Source organism: Triturus cristatus, chromosome 8, assembly GCF_964204655.1.
Source record: "Triturus cristatus chromosome 8, aTriCri1.1, whole genome shotgun sequence".
NCBI lineage: Eukaryota > Metazoa > Chordata > Amphibia > Caudata > Salamandridae > Triturus > Triturus cristatus.
Window position 1 is genome coordinate 161,491,453 of NC_140591.1, and position 21,909 is coordinate 161,513,361.

Below are 21,909 nucleotides of genomic sequence, written 5' to 3' on the forward strand. Positions count from 1 at the left end.
CTGAGTACTTTTTACCAGACAGTGTGGGCATGTCCTATTATAAAGGGTTACTGGTCTCACATAAATTCGATCCTTTCGGATGTGGATGGGAGAAGTGTGGTAGCCGACTCCAGAATTACAATTTTGAGGCTCATGGATGAGTGGGGGCCCCTGAGCCATCGGAACCCAGGTGGCACTCGGACTCTTACTTGCCAAATGTGATATGGCGCGGCCCTGGGCTCCCTCTGTGCAGGAATGGATACACGGGATGAATTGGTGCGACAGAGTGGAAAAATATGTTTATCAATCCAGGGGCTGTTCCCACAACGGCATGAAAATATGAGGCATGTGGTTAAATTACTCCCCCACAGCAGCGGTTTAGGCAATGGTGGATTATGATGTATGTGCTGTAATGCTGCTTTACTTCTTCATGTATCACTTTGGTCGAGGGAGTGATGCCAGATTGTAGTTTGTTCAGGGTTTTTAAAACAAACAGTGTGGTAAAAAAAGAAGCACGGACAGAGATTGATGTGGGACTGGGAGCGCAACTCTGGAACGCATCGTACAGTGAATTTGTAAGTCATCCCAATCTGGCTGTTATCAAGAAAATAATTAAAACCTATTTATTTAAAGAAGTTTTCCTTTAAAGGAAGGTCATGAGCTACACACCATATTGACAGGACCCTAAGAATACAAAACAATAAGGGATGTTTATTAATTGGGTGACTAAGGGTCTACCCATGTCCGTTCACAGTCACTGTTGAGACTGGGGCGGTGGACCACCAAAACACGTCTCTCTCATCCTCGAAGTGCTACGAAGTACCTCCCGTCATGAGCCAGTGTTTAAAAAAAAACCACTTCAATAAGTAACTAAAGCTGCCCGATAGATCAGCAAACAATAGACGTATCAGCACTATACTCTCCCAACACACCACCACAGGCAATTAACCAATGAAGTGTCGCCTTTAACAAGTTAACTTAACAAATTAAGATCCTGTTGCAATCTACTTACAGCCAAAAGTGATGGGTTTTAGCACTTGAATACATGGCACCACTTAACACTTAAAATCAGGCTCCGAGAGAACATGCTGCAACAACTGGCTTACAATCTCATAAGTCATTCAGGGGAACCTTTTATTAAAAGTGTTAAACATTTGCTGTTCTGACGCACAAAGCTCTTCACTCTAATACTCCCAGGTACCTTGCGCAAAAACTTGAGCTATCTTGTGGGGCAAGAAACTCAAGGAGTGCCAATACTTTCCTCTTGAAACCACCCATCCTTAGGAAAAAGAGAACCTGTCACAGAGCCTTCTTAGGCGCCACCCCAAAGATATGGACCTCTCTTCCTCCAGAAGGTAGAATCTCTTCAACAAAGGCGTTCAAAGTGGAAGCCAAAAGATTCTTTATGAACAAATTCTTACCCTACTTGGGCTTGGCCCTCCTGCTCAAAGTCATTGCTCTTACCTCCTTTGTATCATCTTGTGCTAATTCTCCTCTTTTCCTATACAAAGACCCCTTCATGGCCCGCTTTTACTTGTTTACTGTATTACCCTCCTTGGAATTTGCTCTCACGTCCACCGTTTCTTCTTTTGTTTCTACTCCTCTTTTCCTTTTACAATGGCCCCATCTGGGCTCGCTTTTATTTGCCTAATATATTACCTTCCATGGTGCAACTGTCCCTGAATCAGTGATCATTCCCGTTTGTATGTCATGACTACTTGTTAGCGATTTTGCATGTATGTCCTCCTCCCATCCTAATGTAAAGCGCTCGGATATCCCTTGGGATCTTGTTCGCGCTATATAAAACTTTAAAAATAAATACAAAATAAAAATAAATTTAAAGCTCTCCTAAAATTTAATTTGTCCATTTAATTTATTAGATCCGAGGTTATGTGATTTATAAACGCACCCACCCAGTGTGCGCTAATAAAGGTAAGTAGAAGACTGGGTTGGAATAAGACACTCATAAAGGGATGCCAATGATCTTTCGTGTAACACCTCTTCTCTGCCTTCTTGTCCTCAAAGGACTTGCTGCAAAATAAAGGGATAAAATGAAGAAGATTCATGGAGCTTCAAAACGACACATTCTGTATTTCTCCAGAAAAAAAACATTATGCTGGACAATGTGGCTCCAAAACTCACTGTAGGCATCTTGCTTGTTGTTCATCAGAAATGTGTCCAACATCTCTGAAGTTTTTACTGATCGAAGATCTTTGTTTGGACAGAACCGTCCCGGCAAGGCTTCTCTGGCCACATGATAAAGCTGACATTATATGGTTTACACAATTTACTCTGAAAGGGGGAAGTATACATTTGTCATAGACAGGGATTCGTTTCAGTTATCCACCATTGATATACTAGCCTATCTTCTTTAGAAACCCACGCATGATCAAGACTGAAGAGTGAAGAATTCCAGAAATGCAACGATAGTGGTCATGAACGTCTCCAGAATCTTTGCTTGAAAGGGTTGTCTCTGTATTATGAAGACATTCTCCTAGTCAGGCTTCCTGGGACAGTGGGGTTTCTGGTCTGCATCCTGCTCTAGAGAGTGCCTTCTAAAAGCCTGAAAGAGTATAGCAGATGAAGGGGTCTTGGACACAGGAACCTGTACTTCACTGAAACAAATCCTACGCATACTTTTCTGAAGCACCGAGGATTTTTGAGATCAGTACTACAGCACGCTGCTAGCTCATCCCTCTGAACAGAAGTGGACGGGGTCCTGAGGTACACGTCCTGAAAAACTGCATCAACTTTCTACTCTGAAATACTAATGTGTGCTTTTCTTACTGCCTCTGGAAAAACGTTATCTTTTCCAAGCTTCCATCAATAAAAGGAGGCAGGTTTGTAGTACCTCCAAAGAATATACATGATTTTGCCAGATGGAAGTACTTGGTCGAATTTCATCCCCGGAAAACCTTTTGAGAGCAAGCTCTGAGAACCATGACACTGATGGAGCTAAAACTGTATGCAGCCTTTCAGAACCAACTAGTGGACCTAATGAAGCTCTTGAAATGTTCTCAAAAGAAGAACCAAGTCAGGAAAAGATCAATCAAACTCCAGTGTTTTTACATTGAGCATCATCCTCCGAAAGGCTTGCAGCCAATCATATTCAAGTAAACTGGTTCAAAAAGTCAGACATGTCTTAGACGAGTCAGACAAGCCACCATGCCAGATACGCCTGTCTGGGATGGATGCGCTGGAGAGGTTTTTCTTTATAACATAGTGTTTGGACCATCCAAGACCCACGTTCTGTCAGACAGCATGAACACAAACTGGCATCACTTATTCCCTATTTCCTCCTGAAGTTACACATGTGGACTTTATGCTGTTGCGGGTTTTAAAACAGCTGAGTACCATTTTACTTTATGGGAACTTTTTTGAAACATTTTTTTTCCCCAAACTCATGAAAAAAAAAACATTGTGTGCTATTTAGATATTGAATTGTTATTATTTTTGCTACTGTGTATCTTTGTTAGGTTCTACTCCTGTTGGTCAGATTAAACCACATATATCAAGCACATTTTTGAAGGCCTTCCTTGCTCCTCAATCCATGCTCCAAATGATCCCAGGATTCCCTTGGAGTAATCAGATGTACTTTATGTGTTCCTCATTCAAGCTATTTTTCTCCTTCGTCATAGGTGAGATGAAAACTCACTCTCTCTTAGCCTGCTAGGACCAACACAACACTATCATACAACCAGCACAGTGCCAAACCTGGCAGGTGGCAGCATAATACTCTCCTGCATCACTAAACAAATCCAAGGCTTATGCCTCCTAGGCATAGCAACCCAAACCTCAGACAGCATTGCTAATTCACACACAACAGCACGTCACGCACATTAAGACACACACAAATGCACTAACAGAGTTCCTAAGCCCACAGCAAACGGTCCCTAGACTATCCGCGTTGAGTAGCAAAGCACACTCAAACAAGATAGGTATGTTTGGCAATACTCAGTCCAGACAGTTCAGGAAGCTGTGTCTATGCACCTACAAATGGTAAGAGGTCACGCCAGTACCAGACACATGTTATGCAAACGCTTGTGGTTTAAAATTTAACCAGACAACTGTCGGGATTCAGTAAGCTTGGCAAAGCACATGCTGTGAGGTCAAGAGGAACATATGTGCATTAGTGCATCAGGAGGGAAGAAACAGGGCTTAGAATAAACCAAGATGCTTACGAATGCTTAACTCAAGGACCATGAGAAAGAAACTGGGACTCAGAGATTGGAGAATTTGGACAAAAGGCTGATGGCATTTGGGGGAGAAAGCTATTGCATCCTGGCAAGTAGTACTTTCAAGAAATCAAGCCCTTTAAGAAGCTTAGGTCGCACAATGGTTCTGAGTCCCGCTAGACAGAACACGTATGGGCCTGGCAACATTTCATTTGAGTTCTTTTGGTGGACTTCTTTCACCGGCTTTTCCATTCTAGTACCTTTAGTGTTTTGTTCCCTTCTCAGTCCCTTGTATTTCCCACCTCCCATAGTCCTCTTTGATTCTTTGTTCCCTGCTTGTGTGCGGATTGTGTTTGTTCTGGGTTTGTTGACTACTTTGCAGGTGTGCTCCAGTGGTGTTCGGCTTTCAGCGGTTCTGGTACTGGTTGATCACAGCTGGATCTTGGCGCATGCTGGTATGTGAACCGGTAGCTTTGATGCCTGTTATATTATCATGTTGCTGCCCAGAACTCCCCTCTCAAACATGTTCCAGCACCATTCTACAGCCATGCAGAAGAGTAGGCTGGCATGTTTTGGATACCTGTGGCCCTCATAAATCACCCTGGCGATTCAGAATAAATACAACCAGCAAGAACCTTTGGCCTTGTAAACAAACATTTCCAGAAGAACGTTTATTTACTTCTAGGATGAAACAGGGCTCAACAAAGCTGTTCTTACATGGACCCTGTCAAAAGATTAAAATTAGATGAAATCTTAACTATGTAAGATCATAATAACTATATGCAAATGTTATTACATGCATTGATAGAGCTTGTCAATGTGGAATAGTGCAGCCCTTAGCCACCATCGTACAGAGCTGTGGGCAGAAGGCCATGATGATGGTACAAATGGTATTTTCTGCTGCAGGAGATTTAGTGGCCCCTATTCACAAAATGTAGTTTTTTTGCAGAAAACTATTATAGATGGGCAAAATTATACCTGCCAGAAATTCTCACAAGGATTGCTGGCAGGTGGATATGTTTTTCCATCTGCAGATTTCTCCGCTTCAAGTTAAAAGCAATCCACAATAGTCAATTTCAAGCGAAGGGTGCGAAGAGGGGGCTACAAGGCGTGGTTTGCTTTGTAAAGTTGTCAAAGTCCAGAAACATATATGAAACATATATGTTTGTGGGAATTCACAAACTCTGATCGGACCCCTTGCCTCCCTGAAAATGGCCAGAAAGTTACTCCAATCAACAGCTAAAGTGACTTCTCTTGTAGGATGAAAAGGGCAACTGGTCAGCCCCACATTTGATGGGGGAGGTGAGAAGAAGGCTTTCTCCGAAAGGAAAACAAAAAGAACAAAAATGTGCATTTGAAGAGTGCGCTCCATTCCCACTGTGCCACAAGCTTTCCAGGCGTGCTTCTGGGAATGTTTGTGCATTGAAAAAACAAAACAAAATTCAGGTGATGATGTACACCCCTGTCTGTATTTTTTACCTTTAATGTCCGTAGGTTAGGCTCGTTGTATAAGCGGTAAAGGAGAAAGTCGTCTATTAACATTATGAGGCATTTCAACCTGGTCTTATGCCCTCCCCCGTCTTGCGTTGTTTCTAAGGTGTAGCGGTGGAAAAGTAGGGAAGGCACTGGTGATGAGTGAATGAGTAACAAGCCGCCTCTTAGTTCTTCCAACCGGATACAAAACGGCAGTTGTAATACCAGTGTGTTGTGTACATAGCACACAAAAGAGATTGAACAGACATTTTAATATGTATAGAGATTAGAAGGCACTGAGAGGCGTGGCCTGCAAGATACAATAAAGACTGGATGGCATGGAGACACCGACAGCCATGTGCAAACACAAGCATTGAGCGCTACAGTAAGTGGATGAGCCCAAATCACCGTTTTGTAGCTTTACTCCAACTTTTGGCATTTCCTCAGTGTGCAACATTTCTAACCTGGTGAGGATGCCCATGTGCCAATTTTAAGGTGGCACCAGGCAGAGGTAGGGGCTATCTGGTCAAGGGACATCCAAGAGTTTCACTTGCTAGTCATCCCAGGGGGGTTCCAGTCTGATGAGCAACATGTGAGGTTGGTGGAGGTCAGAACTGGAAGTAGCCGAAATACAGCTGTGTTCATGTGTCCTAGTGTAAGGTTCGCCAACTCCTCCCACCCACCCATTACTTACAAATTCAATGTGTTTGTTCCAGAATTCAACCTTTTTTCCTACGCCCTCTGAATTGAGAAAAAGTGATGCCCCGCTCTCTGGGCCACCGTCCCATCTGTGTCAATTTGTTGTCGCTCAAATTGCCATGGTTCTTTCCTGGCTCAGGGTGAGTACCTTTGTTTCGTGTATCCTCCTCCCTGCCAGAGGAGTTGTGCAACTGTCTGGCACTGGAGCGGAATCCACAACCGCCCCTGGTCAGAGAGTCCAGTGCAGTGAAAGGCTGTAAATGAGGCTTCAACCATGGATGGCTTCTATCATGATTTTTACACTAGCACCACCAATGGAGGACGCTGGGACCAGCTCTTCGAAAACCAGAACATGCCCAGCCTGCAGACCTCCTGTAGAGCTGCTTCGAGTAGCAGCAGCGCCCATTATACAGGAGTGAATGAGAGTCCAGGACTGGCTGTCTTTCTACCCCAGAGATTGTGAATGCTTCCTGGGGGAGGGACATGCGAAAGTGGAAGAACATTTCCACCAGCATAGAAGAGAACCTCAAACTATGACATGATAGAAGTGCAGGTGAGTTTTCAGAGAGTGGTGACCCTGCACTAACTTAAAGAAACATCATTCCTTGAGGGGACTCCCCCAGCCTTCCTAACTTCCCTGCTTCCCTGCTGTTGTTTCTGCTAGACAATGGTCCAGGAGTGAATTCTGTTCTCGGCGCTACACAAGTGTATCCAGAGAGCAGGGCTTTACGGGCTCCTATCACTGACTCTTGTACTCGTCAATTTTAGTAGATCCAGCTCCTTTACTCCTGAAGCCTAGCAACCTGTCCCAAAAGGACCTGTACTCGTTTTTTCTGGAAAGTGTAGCTCCCCCATAATATCAGGAAATGATGGCTGCACGGCAGACCTTATTGTTTCTCATCTAAATGGTGAGGGCGCTGGAGGTGGGCACTGGTAAATAACCAGAAGAAAGTATTGGTAAAAGGAACCACAACAGGCCAGGTTTGTGCTTATGGCAAATGGACCACATCCATTAGTCCTGTTCATCATCCATTAGATGAGTGAGAGACCCTTGACTTGATAAGCATTGCTCACTGGCTAACTGAGAATAGGCCGTAACCTCTCCCTTCATTGTGGTGATCCCAGATGGATTCCTAACTGGTCTTTTCTACTGTATTTAATGGCAGAAGCCGAAGTGCGCTGAGCTACCGTGAGCTGTACTGACACAGATCATGCAAAAGAATATCCTGCGAGCGCATATTTTGCAGCCTGACCTGAAAAATGCAAACATGTGATTAATGACTGGAATTCCCCACCACTGTGAAATGCTCATAAACCCAGCCCCATAAACTCCTAATTCGGCTACAAAGAAAAGCAAAACGACACCTGTGACATCATAATTTGTCAACCAGAAGTGCTAGGCTCTTTTACAACACTGCAATCAGTAGCCAAGGCTCAGTTATTTTGTGTTATATTAAATAAGTATTCCCTAAGAGAATAAATCCTTCTGGATGGACCTTCATCTGCATTATTTGTGATATCTTTGATTTAAAGTGTATCTAAGCCCAAGCCATACGCACCTCCAAGGCTAACCCTCGATTCGCAGCCTTGGCTGTCACTTAAGAATCAAGAAAGATAGGGGCGCCTTCGAGAACCACTGCTCTCTGCAAGTGCCCAGTGCCCGTAACTGTCCAAAATCTGGAAAAAAAACTGGCCTTGGCAAGCTGGTAAAATGCTTAACTTTTTTTAGTCACTAATTAGGTTACGTGAGGGTGAGGGTAGGGTACATGTTATGACTTTTACGTTTAAGCAGATATTATTTTAGGTCTGTTGGGAGAAGTTAGTTCAGCTGTTTTTTTGTTTCATTGCAGTGACCCCTGACGAAGAGTCATAATAGACTCGAAATGCATTGGGAAATAACGTGAAGCGCTTTTTATGTATATCTCACTGTTTTGAATCACGTGTTGCCGCGCAAAGCCTGGATGGGCACACAGTATACATTTGGAGTTTTGGAAATAAAATTCAAAATAGTGGCAATGGCACTGTCTCTGTAGTGATTTTCTAAACCTACAAGGAAATGATGACAAATGAAGGTTTCTACTGATGAAATGGGTTAACAATTAATTTATGGATCAATGAGGGCAAAGTTCCCTTTCCGCAGTGCGACAGAAGAGAGCGAGATGAGTGCTCAAAATTATCACGAATAACTTTTTTTAATAGCATAACTAGAAAACAAAAATAAGGGGAAACAAACATGTCACCACCTGCAAAGGGTTGATATATTCTTGCTATAAAAAAATCTAAACTATAAAAAAAACTAGCCTTCACATATCTTTCACTGAACATTATTGTAACAGTAAAAAAATCTCTCTTATTGATGCAACGAAAAAGGTTCTAGAGGCCTTGAATTAATATGTAATCTGATAATGTAGTGTAAACACACAAGAATGAGTAAAAAAAGACAACGAGTAGAAAGAAAAAGCATTGGCGTAGTCTGCATGTAAAGTATGGTCCACCAGTCCTTGCACTGGAGTAAAACCTCTTTTAGGTGCTTGTGCATATGTGAACAAGCAAAATGCCGTCAAAACGCATAAGAAGCAATAGATGATGCGGGCTGACGCACTGTCACGTGTATGCTGCACTGGGCAAAGGCAAAGTGGGAATGACAGTTGGACAGACCAATGGATGAAAAAGGCAGAACCAAAGCCCCTTTGTATATGCATGCATGTATATACGTACGTACTTTTGTTATTTTATTGAATACCTGAGACAGGTAAAGCTTTTATAGCTAGTAAGCCAAGCACTTGTATACCCTTTGGGTTTAGTGATTTATAGCAAAATCACATCAAGATAAAAAGTGCATCTACAACATTAAACATATTGAGGATTTATGGGAAATATTCCATCACTGCAAGTTTGGGGCACCCGCACACCCTCCTGTTATACACCAGACTTTGTGGAAGCCGGTATTGCAACATTCCCAGCATCGAAATGGACATAGCTGTGTCCTCATCATCATGCCCTTTCAAGTAGAGTCCCAGAGGCTGAGGCTGACACTTCTAAAGGCGTAAATCTGAGGTCTGGAGATATTGCACCTGGAAATAGCCATTGGACCTCAAACCTGAATCCCATTTCACCCTATCAAACTCGATGAATTGAAGGAGTGAAGTGGGTATCCCTTTGCCGTGGTTAACCACTGCAAACTGAAAATCCCAAGCAGGGGGGGGCATGAGGTTTGGTAGTGAGCCTTTATTTTTTAGAGTTTTATATAGAGCGAACTAGACCCGAGACATCGGGTATCAGGGCGCTTTACATGAGCACCAGTTTCATTACAGAAGGATCCATTATTTTTTGTAAGGCACAAGGAGATGATTTGCCCAGTATCACAGGATGTTGAGAGTCGTTGCCGAGACTCGAACCCGGTTCCCCAGCTTCGAAGTCGACCATTCTAGCCGTAAGGCTACAAACTCTCCCCTAAATTAAAACCCTCTTCCTGAACAATGACTCTCAACTTAAGGCCTGGTAGGTCATTCATCGCCTGCTCTCCCCAGGAGGTGGTTCCAGTACCCCGTACTTCGGGTTGCCACCTGAACGGATTCCTACAGGCAGCACTGATATTTTAATGGCCTGGCAACACTAAGCAAAATCTCTTAAGGCCGGTATTTTTAACCATTATCTGCACTTACTTCAAACAGCAAATATAAATAGAAAGCACTTTGAAGGTGTTCTACAGTTGAATTAATGATCCCTGACTAATATTTAAAGAGAAGAAAAGCAAACATATGGTACAAATTAATACATGCGAATTTGTTTAATGTTCTACTTCGCATCATGCCAGGGCCTTTGCAGACTCTTAAGACAACAAATGTCCGGTATGTACCGCTTGGAAAGGTGGAATCCCCTTGCACACCGAACACTGGTGCCCCAAAATGTGATGCCGTTTTAAACAATGTCCCACTGTTTTAACCAGTTACCATTCACGCTTACTATTTTTCTGGACTAGTCAATGTAGTAAAATAAATAAAACATAGATAAATTGAATGCTTTACAATCTAGTTTGAGGGTTTTGCTAAAAATAACTGGTAAGTAAATGCTCCTTTCACCCGTCCTCTTTTTCAGGCCCCTAAAATACATACTTTTAGCAATAATCCCTCTAGCAGACTAGAATAATGAACCTGTTTTTATATAGCGCCTCATACCGTATGATGTGTCAAAAGCGCTAAAAATAATAAATCGTTATCCAGTTTACAGACCTCCGGGAGAAAGTGGGGCTCAGGGGACCACGCGGGGGCTCGTTCTCATAACCTTGTGTACATACGCACGCACGCACACTCCAGTGGATAAAACACACTGAACTTGACACGACCGAGCTAAAGTCCTCCTTTATAACTCCAAACCCCAAACAGATGGTTGTAAACAAAAGCATGCCTCACACATGCACCCACGAGCCGACTGGTTCCCTTAAACATCGTGTACAATTCTCCAACAGGCTTCAAAAACATAAAGTTGACGCAGCACCCGGCGTTCGGCTACTGATAACGGCTCATACGTCAAGCTGGCGGCGGCGCCAGCGCTGTGTTTTTTCAGACACTTACTGCTATTGAAAATGCGAAAGCAAATCATTGTTTCCGGTGACGAAGGCCGCTGCGGGGGTCTCACTCGCCGTCCTCCCTTCTCAGGTCCCCTCTACCGGAGTTCAGCGCGCCTCAGGGGACAGGCAGCCAGATTTGGCCGGAGACAGAAGGGGGCGAGCGGGCGTGCGCTTCAGCCGAGTGCTGGCTCCAGCCGCGCACTTCCTTGTTCCTAGGTGTGTGCTCTGCCTCTCCCAAGCACGCAGCCTGCGCGCTCTCCCTGCTCTTCGGCTGGAGCGGGGAGGCCGGTATCCGGGGCGGTGAGGCGCTTGCCTGCTGCAAGCAGGTGGCAGGGAGGGAAAACCTGCTTGACCAGCGAGTGCTGTCAAACAACCCAAGGAACTTCCTGGGCTTCGCGCTTTAAAAAAAAAACAAGCACTGGCAACGTTAATACAGCCTGCCTGGACAAGCACGAGTATTGGTTATTATTTTTTTTCAACTGAAACCAGATGCCCAAAAAAAAGGATTGAAAACATGTTGCACTTATTGGCATGATGGAAACAAAAAAAATAGCATTTATTGGGTTTTTAGAGGGCTCCTGACGCTATCAAAATATAGCATCAGAGACACGGATGTAGACTGTGGACTGGCCAAGTTTTGAGGGTTTTTTGAAACTATGCCTGCAACATTTTAGAGCTGAAAAGTGGGAGATTTGGGAAAAAGATAATCGGGGAATGTATCTTTCACAGTGATATATATTTAACCAGAGGCAATTTTAGGCTTGAGGCAGGTAAAATACCGCCATTTTTGAGTTAAAAAAAATCTGGAGTCTCTTGCCTCAATCGGGTCTGTTGGCATGTATGCAACGCAGGCACGGCTCCAGGAATTTGTATTTGGGTGGGCCACTGCGGGCCCAATTTGTCGCTTCTGAAGGTAGCCTACAAGCCCTGATTACATCATATGTACTTGCAAACAGGCAGCATGATACAATGGATTGCTTCTGTGTGTACACGGAGCATGTGGAGAGTTATTTGAAAGTAAGACCAAGGTTTGGACCTAACTGCAAACCCTCGCATTCCAGCTGGCCAGGCAGTAAGAGTAATGTCTGAACCTAACTGCAAACCCTCAAATTCCAGCAGGCCAGGCTTCAACACAAGTACTTGAATGCTAAGCATAAAATAAAGCGTTCAAGATTAAGGAAGTCCCTATTACTAAACGAAAGCCATGACACCAGTGCCCCTCATCGCTCAAAAGCACCTCCCCTCATGACCTCCTCCTCGGATTCCCTCATTGCCATCCTCCAACACTGCCCTTCATCTCTCCGTAGCCTCTTCCCCTCATTACCTCCTCCTCAGACTCCCTCCCTACCACCCTCCACCAGTGCCCCTCATCGCTCCATAGCCCCTCTCCCATGACCTCCTCCTCAGACTCCCTCCCTCCACCAGTGCCCCTCATCTCTCTGTAGCTCCTCCCCATGACCTCCCCCTCATACCCCCTCCCTCCATACCACCCTCCACTAGGGCACCTCTTCGCTCCAAAGCCCCTCCCCCACATGACCTCCTCCTCGCATTTCCTCACTGCCACCCTCCACCTATTGCCCCTCATCGCTCCATAGCCACTCCCTCATGACCTCCTCCTCAGACTCCCTCCCTATCACCCACCACCAGTGCCCCTCATCACTCCAAAGCCCCTCCCCATGACCTCCTCCTCAGACTCCCTCATTGCCACCCTCCACCAGTGCCCCTCAGCGCTCCATAGCCCCTCCCCCCGTAATGTCCCCCTCGGATTCCCTCATTGCCACCCTCCAACAGTGCCCATCATCTCTCCATAGCCCCTCTCTCGGGTGTCTCAGTACTTTACATCAAGCACACATTATGCAGAGACAATGAATCATACAAGTATCTAAATCAGCCTATACGGAATGTCACATAAGCTAATGAGGGTTACCAGGTGTAGGACTCACATATCATCCATACTGCTGGGAAATATGTTTTAAGAGGGTTAGGTCTAGAGAAGCACAAACACAGGATTTAAAGCATAACCCAGTGATTGGGGGTTGGCTTTAGTGATTAGAATGTATATCTGCCCAAACAAACTCTTTATTGCAACATTAGAATTATGAAAGACTAGGAAAATTTGAACTAACTAGCAATACAAAAAAAAAAAATCTAATTATACTATTCTGGTTTGAATGCAGGTCTTTGATGACAGTTCATAGGTCACTGTCCTATGTTAGGATTGTAACTTCCGAACTGCAAGTAATCAAACGATCTCTGTGACAAAGACAGTAACCCACTGAGTTATCCACGTTAACTACAGTTTTTCTGCATTTAAAAACTACAAACAGACAAAAGATTGCTCTCCAGCAGGATCATTAATCCTCAGAGTTATCTGGACATTTCAATAGTTGTCGTGCATCCATGGCAGAGCCAGTCATGATGATGATACAAACGATTTAAACAAACGATTTCAGTAAAATATACACAGCACACAAAGTATGTGTCTTGCTCACAGATGAAAAAAACCGCAACAATAGCCACACATTCTCTTACCCGCTCCTTAGGAACTCTGTCACAGCCCATCTGATAAACAGCTCAAGGGGTCAGGAAGGCCAGGAAAATGAATCGGCAAAAACAAACTCCTCTTCACCAGCTGAAAAGAATGAAATATCCATGCACAAATCCAGTGCCAAGGAAAGGATTTGTCACCTTCCCCATGCCCCTATTGTACCTGCACGAGTGGGTGGGGACACAACCCACCTTTCTAATAGTAGATGCGTGATTGGGGGTGCGAAACAAGGCCCAATCACGCAACTCCTATGGAAAGAAGAAAAATAACGTTCAGAGAACGTTTGAAATCGCAGTGCCCATTTTCTGTTGGCCTTGCTAATGTCGCTGCCAGGGCCAAGGTTCGTGTTTGGGTGGGCCAGGCTCATGTTTGGGTGGGCCTGGCCTACCCGGCCCACCCTCTAGAACCGGGCCTGATGCAACGGCAAAACAATGTGATTTTGGTACCAGGTAAGAAAAATAGCGGCCTCCAAGATTCACATGTAAGGGGCGGCCTAAAGTTGGCAATTTGCTGAACACATTGGGCAAGCAGGACAGTATGTTTGACGCCGTTGTTAAGGTAGGAATGGCCAATCTTGTGAAAAGTAGTGACCAAAAGCACAGATATAACAAGAATTGTCAAAGCCACTAGGTTTCATCTATACAAAATCGATTGGCTTTGTCAATGTTTTTTTTACATGTTGAAAATAGTTGAGCTGCCGTGCAACGTGGATTAGAGTTAAAAAAAAAGCTCTGACACTGCTATAAACTGGGAGGAAAGAACAAGTTTGGGTCCAGGAAATGCTACTGGGAACACTTGTGGCGAACGCATATACACACACATGCATGTGCATATATTAATGGACAGTGTTTGTAGAGGGGAGGGCATATTTTTAAAAATGGCTAATTTCTGCTCCTAGGGGGAAGGGCTGCTTTCAATAAGAAATATTTGGTCACTCCTGCTGACAGCAATTATGTGTTTATGTTACAGCCTTTCAAAGGGGGGCGTGAGGGGGCTTAGGTTTGGTGGAACGAATAATAGGACAGTGTTGGGGGTGAGGGTGGTAATGCAATTAAAAACCTAGAAAATAATGGGGAGATCCCTAGTTTTCCTCTAGGCTCCATAGATTATTTCTTTAGACACAACACACGACGTGTATTCAAATCGTGAGGGATTTATTGAATACCAACTGAGCCTTGTCTTTTATCAGGCCCTTATTCGCAGTGCCAACCACTTCCACAGACGCGTACAAAAACGAAATGTAGCTTCTAAAATTCAAGAGATATTTAAGTCAAAATGTTAGCAAGTCAGCCACGAAATGCCGTTTTGTGACAGGTTCCGGTATCGAAACAGTTCCACAGTGCAAAATAATATAGGGGATTACCTGTCTACTGATAGTGATCACGTGTTTGCAAGATCCTATTGTGGTACCATGCACCATGCCAGTGGTTCATGTATTGGAGGACACATGAGGCTGCATCAATCATGTAACATAAATTCACTCATATATAGGCTCTTGGGCAATTGTTAGCAATGTTACCCAACTGAATGCCGTGCATCTTTTTAACGGTGGGTTGCATTTTAATTTACAAGATTCCAACAGAACAGCAAAATGTGCATTGTAACGTTTACTGAATTAAAGCTACGTACCTTATTAATATGTGGATCTGGTTCTAATTTGCAAGATTCCTACAGAACAGCAAAACATGCATGCAAACGTTTGCTTCACCGTAGTTTCCGGAGCGCAAAAAAAAAGTACCTGCACTGCAAGAGCCTGCAATGGAAGGATACTGGCCTCCGGAAGCAGTACTTGGTCCAGGCTCCACAGCATCGGTAAAAAATCTGAAGAGTAGGAGGAAGCCCGAGTCTAGGAGGAGCTGCTGATCAATAGGAAGGAAGGAAACGAGACCCACATGGGAGCCAGTCTATAGTAAGTTAAGTGATAGGGGAGCTATTGTGTAAACCAGCCAGTGGTAAGTAATGGGTGTCCCTTTTAAGGTTTTAAAACAATAAATAGGTTTCTCAAGAACAGCGCAGGACTCGCTTCTGGATCGAGATCATTCAAATGGCTAGAGATGTGAGCACATGTTGGCGGGTTGAGAATCAGGTGTACTGCCGAGTTCTATACGATTTGGAGATGCAGGAGGAGATGGTCAGCAATGCCCAGATAGAAAACGCTGCAATAATCTAGACACAGGGTGATCACGCAATGGATCACTAATTTTATAGCTCGAAGGGGAAGCAGGGCAAGCTTTTACCAAAGTGTTTAGAGGAGCAGGAAACAGCAACTTTCGAACTTTGTTGGGCATGGCATGTGTATGATAAGAAAGACTCCTAGTTTTTCATTTTTATAGAGTTAACTGTAAGAGGTGTGATGCAAAGATCAGACGGCTGCCAGGCAGAAGACTGAGCAGAATACAGTTTACTGAACATTATCAACTACTCAGTCTTATCACTATTCAATCTTAGGCAATGAAGTTGCATCCAAGAAGTGACAGCAGACATACATCCTTGGAACTTACCTTTGGTCTAATGCAGAGGGGGAGAGATGGGGCAGTAATGTAGGTATCGTCTCCATAAAGCAAGATATCAAAGCCAAAGAATCCTACTAAGTTGGCCATAGGACAAGCGTAATGGTTGAACAAGGTGAGACTTAGTGTGGGTCCCTGTGGGACTCCACATAGGATGTTTAGTGGTGTTGGCTTTGAATGGCGGAAAAGAGACTCGGTACAGGAAAAGAGGAAAGAACAGAACCAACTCAGAGCGTTTGAAACCGATACTAGAGAAATGGAGACATTCAAGAAGCACAGAATGGTATTGAAGGCCACATGAGATCAAATAGGGTAAAGAAAGCGGATCCGCCCTGATCCAAGGTGGTTCAGAGGTTATCCATGGCAGCCAAGAGGGCAGATTTGGTGCTACAGGAGGCTCAAAAACCATATTGAGAGGGGTTAAGAAGATGATTAGAGTCGAGGTAGCTGGTGAGTTGTGCATTGACAAATTGCTCCATAAGTTTGGTCGGAAATTGCAGGAGAGAGATTGGTCTATAGTTTACAAGGTCAGCTGGGCATACGTTGCGTTTCTTTAACAATGGGACCACTGACACTTGTTTCCAGGCTTTGGGAACCATGGCAGAGTAAAAAGATACAGTCTGTGAGAGGAGGACCAAAGAGGTCCAGGCACAAGAGAAGAATGCGGGGAGGACACGGATTATCTGGCAAGCCTGACCTCTTGAAGGGAAGAGCTTTAAGAGTTACATGTTTATGGGAAAAGCCACGAGATGCCCAGAGAGCGTAGCTGAGCGGCCTTTTAAATGATTGATGATGGTGGGATGAGGGTTAAAGTCCAATTGCATGCACATATTGTTTCTGGTTAAATGCACAGGTAATGCAGAACAGAGCACCTCCGCGTGTAATGCAGAATTGTTGTGAAATACAAATGATCAGGACTAAGCCTCAACCATTGATTCCATAGGATCTTTCTGCTAGGGGTGTTGTTCGTATTGCGGTGCACAGGGACTGGCCATTAAACAGACGTGTGGTCAGTATAGAAGAGGGATACAATCCAGAAAAGGAAATCACACTAAATTAGAGAAGAGGGGATCAAGAAGGTGGCCCTCTTGGTGTGTGGGGCCCAAAATCAATTGGTCGCGACCCAGAGTCTCCATGTTCAGGGGAAGAGCACAGGAGTCAGGGTCATTAGGACTATTTCAGTGGGAAATTTAAATCAACAATGGTAAAGTTTGCAGATTTGAGGACGAAAGGTTCGAGGATGTAGGCAAGCTTGTAGCTGAAATCAGCGCATGGTTCTGGGGAATGGCAGATCAGAGGACAGGGCGGAATGAATATTTAGATTCAAGATTATAGCCAACATTCGGATAGTGAGAAGGAAACTGAACAAGAGAGGCAGGACCAATAAACAATGGCTCATCCCCTGCCAGTTCTATTGGTGCTATATCACTAATGTATCAGGTAACTATTGGGAATTGCTGTGGTGTTGTCAGAAAAGGAATCTGACCTCAGCCAAGTCTTAGATATAAAAAAGAATTCAGGATTGTAAGTGGAGGTACAGTCCCAGACATTGATTTGCTGCGTCGGTAGATAGAATATATTGACGTGAAAGCAATTTACAATGGACGGATAATTTTGAGAGAAAGATGTCTCAACAGGACAGGCAGACTGGAGAAGTTATTGCTGCTAGAAATATTTCAGTGATGATAGGTGAAATATACAAACAGCGAATGGGTGGGAGAGTGGAGCAGGCTGTAGACGTACCTGAATTGAGGCGGTAAAGCTGGCTGGAGGTGTAACAAAGGACTAGGGCCCAGCCGGTTAAAGGAGGAAAGGGATCCTGTCACTTGGTATGATCTGGACGCAGATGAGTGTGCCTTGGAACACCTCTGGTGCACCCATTGTGCGGACATGCAGCAGTACCAGATTTAAGGTCTATCATGAGAGAGGTAGTGGCTTATGTAAACAGCTGGTGCATTAAGAAAGTGCGAGGAGGAGAAGAGGGTGAGAAATAAAATGAAAGCAGAAATGGAGCTCATCTGACTCCTGCACCGACCAGCAAGCTCCCCTGCCTTCCCTTGCTACTTAGAAATAAAAGCAAAGCAAATGACAAAGTGAGGAACAACAAATCATAAAAAAATAAAAACAGTCTCAGCTGCTATGTCCCCAATGCACGTGAAGCCAGGCACATACAACCAACCTTACAAGGAAAGGAAAGTGAGGAACTTCTAATCCAAAAATGCTCTAGCCTGTAGCCTGAAACAATGGTAGAGTGGAGAGGAGAGTGAATATATGCATTCCACCCGACAGGAGTTCCTGGAATGGGAATGACAGGCTTTTAGTTTTAATAAACATCACAGGAAGATATGATTCTTAATGGCACCAAGAAAGGGCATTAGGGCTTTCAATTACTCTAACCTGAAGACATGTTTTAAACACACAAGAATGACTACAAAAAATGATAGGGGGTAAGAAAATGGAAAGAAAAAACATAGGCAATGTCAAATATTGGCCCACCAGCCACAGGTGTACTTTTTTAAAGTAGACATGCACATGTGATCAGGCAAAATTCCCATTCAGTGACTGAAGTGAGTTGATCCTTGCTGTATGCTGTGGTGGGTGGAAAACACGTTAATGACTGATGAACAGGTTAATGGATGAAAAGGCTGCATACAAAACCCCTATATGTATGTATGTAGATATGTGTGTTTTTATGAATTATTTTGATTACTTGAAGCTGGGGACACACTAAATGCTGCCTTTAGGCAAGACATATAACAGCAAAACAAGCTTTTCAATGGATTGTGACAATTCTTGCCTTTCTCTGTGTTCCGTGTTGCACTTCCATTTCATAGAATGTCAATGAGCACTTTAAATGCAGTGACACTGGGATTATGTGACTGGAGGAACAAGTTATGCAGCAGGGTTGAGTAAATAACGCAACAAGGAAAAGCACATTTGGCAGCACATTCCAGAGCAGTGCTATTTCGCCATTTTAACACACACTGTTACAATCAATCAGGTTTCTTGTAAAGCCCAACTACTCGCCTGCTAGGGTCTCAAGAATCCGAAGGGGGGTGGAATCTGCAGTTCAGTCGAAGAGCCAGGTCTTGAGGTCCGTCCTGAATCGAGGCAGCGACGGTGATTGCCTGAGGTGCAGAGGCAGGGAGTGCCAGGTCTTTGCAGCGAGGTAGGACACGGCTCTTCCTCCAGCCGTGGTCCTGTGGAGCCGTGGGATGGTGGCCAGGGCAAGTTGGGCAGATCACAACACTTTGACAAGAATGTCCTCAAAATAAATGTATACATATTCACAAGATCCCATGGCATTTATTATTCACTAGCAAGTACCGGTTGGGTATTGCATGGTACAGCATGAAAAAGATGTTATTAACTTTGTCTCTTCTGTTAGTGTTCAATAGATTGTGTAAAACATACAGGACTCGAATGACAAAGATGTTGCTGTGAGTTACACTTTCGGGTACATTAAGAGTATGTCACACCTAATTGTATATCAGTCTTTGTGAATAATGCCCACAATCTTTCACTGAGTAGAAACGAGCCCATGCATGCACACTTACACTTCATTTAATAAAAGGTGTGCCTCTTTTAGCCCTGTAGAAGCATTTTTCTCTTCAGGCAAACCCTTGCAGGACAGAGACATGTTTAGATTTAAACCATTGGAGCTTAAACAGAGAAGGGTGATGTTTAAGAGCTGCTATGCTTTGAGTGTCCTCTTTAAACATCAGCTGGTTTGACAACAGTGCCTCTGGTGTAACATGAACTTGTACACATGATAAAGGAAAACATTATCATGACAAAGAAACATTCATTATTTCTACCCTGTGTGAATTACATCCAAGTGTGCTTTAATGCAGGGTTAAAAATCCATCCAGTTGCCTAACAAGTGGGTGCCATAATGGCACTGCAGCACTTTTAGGATGACTGAGGGCATGTTTACCCACAATTGATCACACTTAACTTCATGATGCCCCATTAATAATCCTCGGTTTATGATAGCCAGGATGCTTTTATCATGTACATAGTAATATTTGTTTTTACTGGAATACTGTTACAGTTTTTATTAATTTATAACAATAAAGTATTGATTGATTGAATACAGATAGGGCCAACGTTTTATCTCATAAGTACTGTTTTAATTCATAAAAACAGTAATCAGCCACTAAATGGTCACTACTTAGCTTCGCATGTGTCTGCTTCAGAGCTGCACTACATGGCACTTTCTTGTAGTAATTCTTGTTCCAGTGGAGCTAGAACAGTTTTTTAACCTGTAACCTATAAAGCAGAGCAATGCGGTAATTACACAGAATTACGTACAAAGCACCGTGGCAGCACACTTGTGTTTTTCCAGTGGCTCATTCACGGGAACATACGACATGGAACATATATTTACTGTTAATGTTTTACATTAAGTTGCTGTTCAGATTCTGAAACGTTGTTGGGCCTAGATGGTGTTATCGCAGCAGGTGCTCACACATTGCTGTGTATGTTGTTGCCACAAGTCTGGCCCTGAGAGCTTTGAAGTCTGTGCCTAAAGTAGTATGCCAGCTAGCCTTCTCCGCATGAGTGCTAGCCAAAGCTGGCATACATATTTGTCGTGTCTGATTTTGAGCAAAGGCAGATTTCCTGACCACTTCTGTGTACACTGGAGCTTGCTTCTATGATCCCTAGAGCGCAAGGTTGTAGTGTGGTAAAAGTGTTGGTCTTATGCAATGTGGAAAGCATTGGTGTTGTGCATGAGGTCCTGTCATGGCCTCTGAACTGGTCATTGCGGCTTGTTTCTGAGCACTTGCTTGCTTATGTCATGAAGAGCAGTGAGGCGGTCGAAAGGTCTGCTTAAGGTACCCTGACCGGCTTTGTCTTTAGATGTGATGGGTCATGCATTGGATATATCCAAATTCAAGCTACATGAGGTCCTGTCATGGCCTCTGAACTGGTCATTGCGGCTTGTTTCTGAGCACTTGCTTGCTTATGTCATGAAGAGTAGTGAGGCGGTCGAAAGGTGTGCTTAAGGTACCCTGACCGGCTTTGTCTTTAGATGTGATGGGTCATGCATTGGATATATCCAAATTCAAGCTACATGAGGTCCTGTCATGGCCTCTGAACTGGTAATTGCAGCTTGTTTCTGAGCACTTGCTTGCTTATGTCATGAAGAGCAGTGAGGCGGTCGAAAGGTGTGCTTAAGGCCCTGACCGGCTTTGTCTTTAGATGTGATGGGTCATGCATTGGATATATCCAAATTCAAGCTACATGAGGTCCTGTCATGGCCTCTGAACTGGTCATTGCGGCTTGTTTCTGAGCACTTGCTTGCTTATGTCATGAAGAGCAGTGAGGCGGTCGAAAGGTGTGCTTAAGGTACCCTGACCGGCTTTGTCTTTAGATGTGATGGGTCATGCATTGGATATATCCAAATTCAAGCTACATGAGGTCCTGTCATGGCCTCTGAACTGGTCATTGCAGCTTGTTTCTGAGCACTTGCTTGCTTATGTCATGAAGAGCAGTGAGGCGGTCGAAAGGTCTGCTTAAGGCCCTGACCGGCTTTGTCTTTAGATGTGATGGGTCATGCATTGGATATATCCAAATTCGAGCTACATGAGGTTCTGAACCTGATTGCCTTGTCTGATACTTTGTTCTCTTTTCTTATTCAGTGGAAGCTAAAACTTTCCATGTGTGATTTTAGAGCAGAATAATAATTTGATGAAATGTGCAAACTTTTTTTTTTTAATGTATTTATTTATTTATATATATTTTTTAAACATACTTTATTGAAACCATGGCAGCATAATAAAATGACAGTGGTTATACAGACGGCATTTTGTGTTTTGTTGGTTTTCAAACTAATACATAACATATGTACTGATACGGTATATCTTCTGGGTACAGATATGATTTGTTTAACCACGGCTTTAGCGGCAATAAAGGCGCGTTCACATAAGCATAAAACAATATTACTCCAAC

The 21,909-nt window shown here is 43.8% G+C and overlaps 1 protein-coding gene and 1 long non-coding RNA gene across 3 annotated transcripts in view; one reads left to right on the forward strand and one right to left on the reverse strand.

Moving 5' to 3' along the window:
* Window positions 1-11,372, reverse strand: part of FAM3B (FAM3 metabolism regulating signaling molecule B) — a 237,444-nt gene extending 226,072 nt beyond the window's left edge. Inside the window, exon 1 of the mRNA XM_085621228.1 lies at window positions 10,901-11,372. Coding sequence (XP_085477354.1) covers window positions 10,901-10,928 — 28 coding nt within the window. The 5' untranslated portion in view covers window positions 10,929-11,372. The remainder of the gene's footprint in view (window positions 1-10,900) is intronic.
* LOC146801751 (uncharacterized) overlaps window positions 1-21,909 on the forward strand; it is a 232,804-nt gene that overhangs the window by 153,017 nt on the left and 57,878 nt on the right. The gene's annotated exons all lie outside the window — the stretch shown is intronic.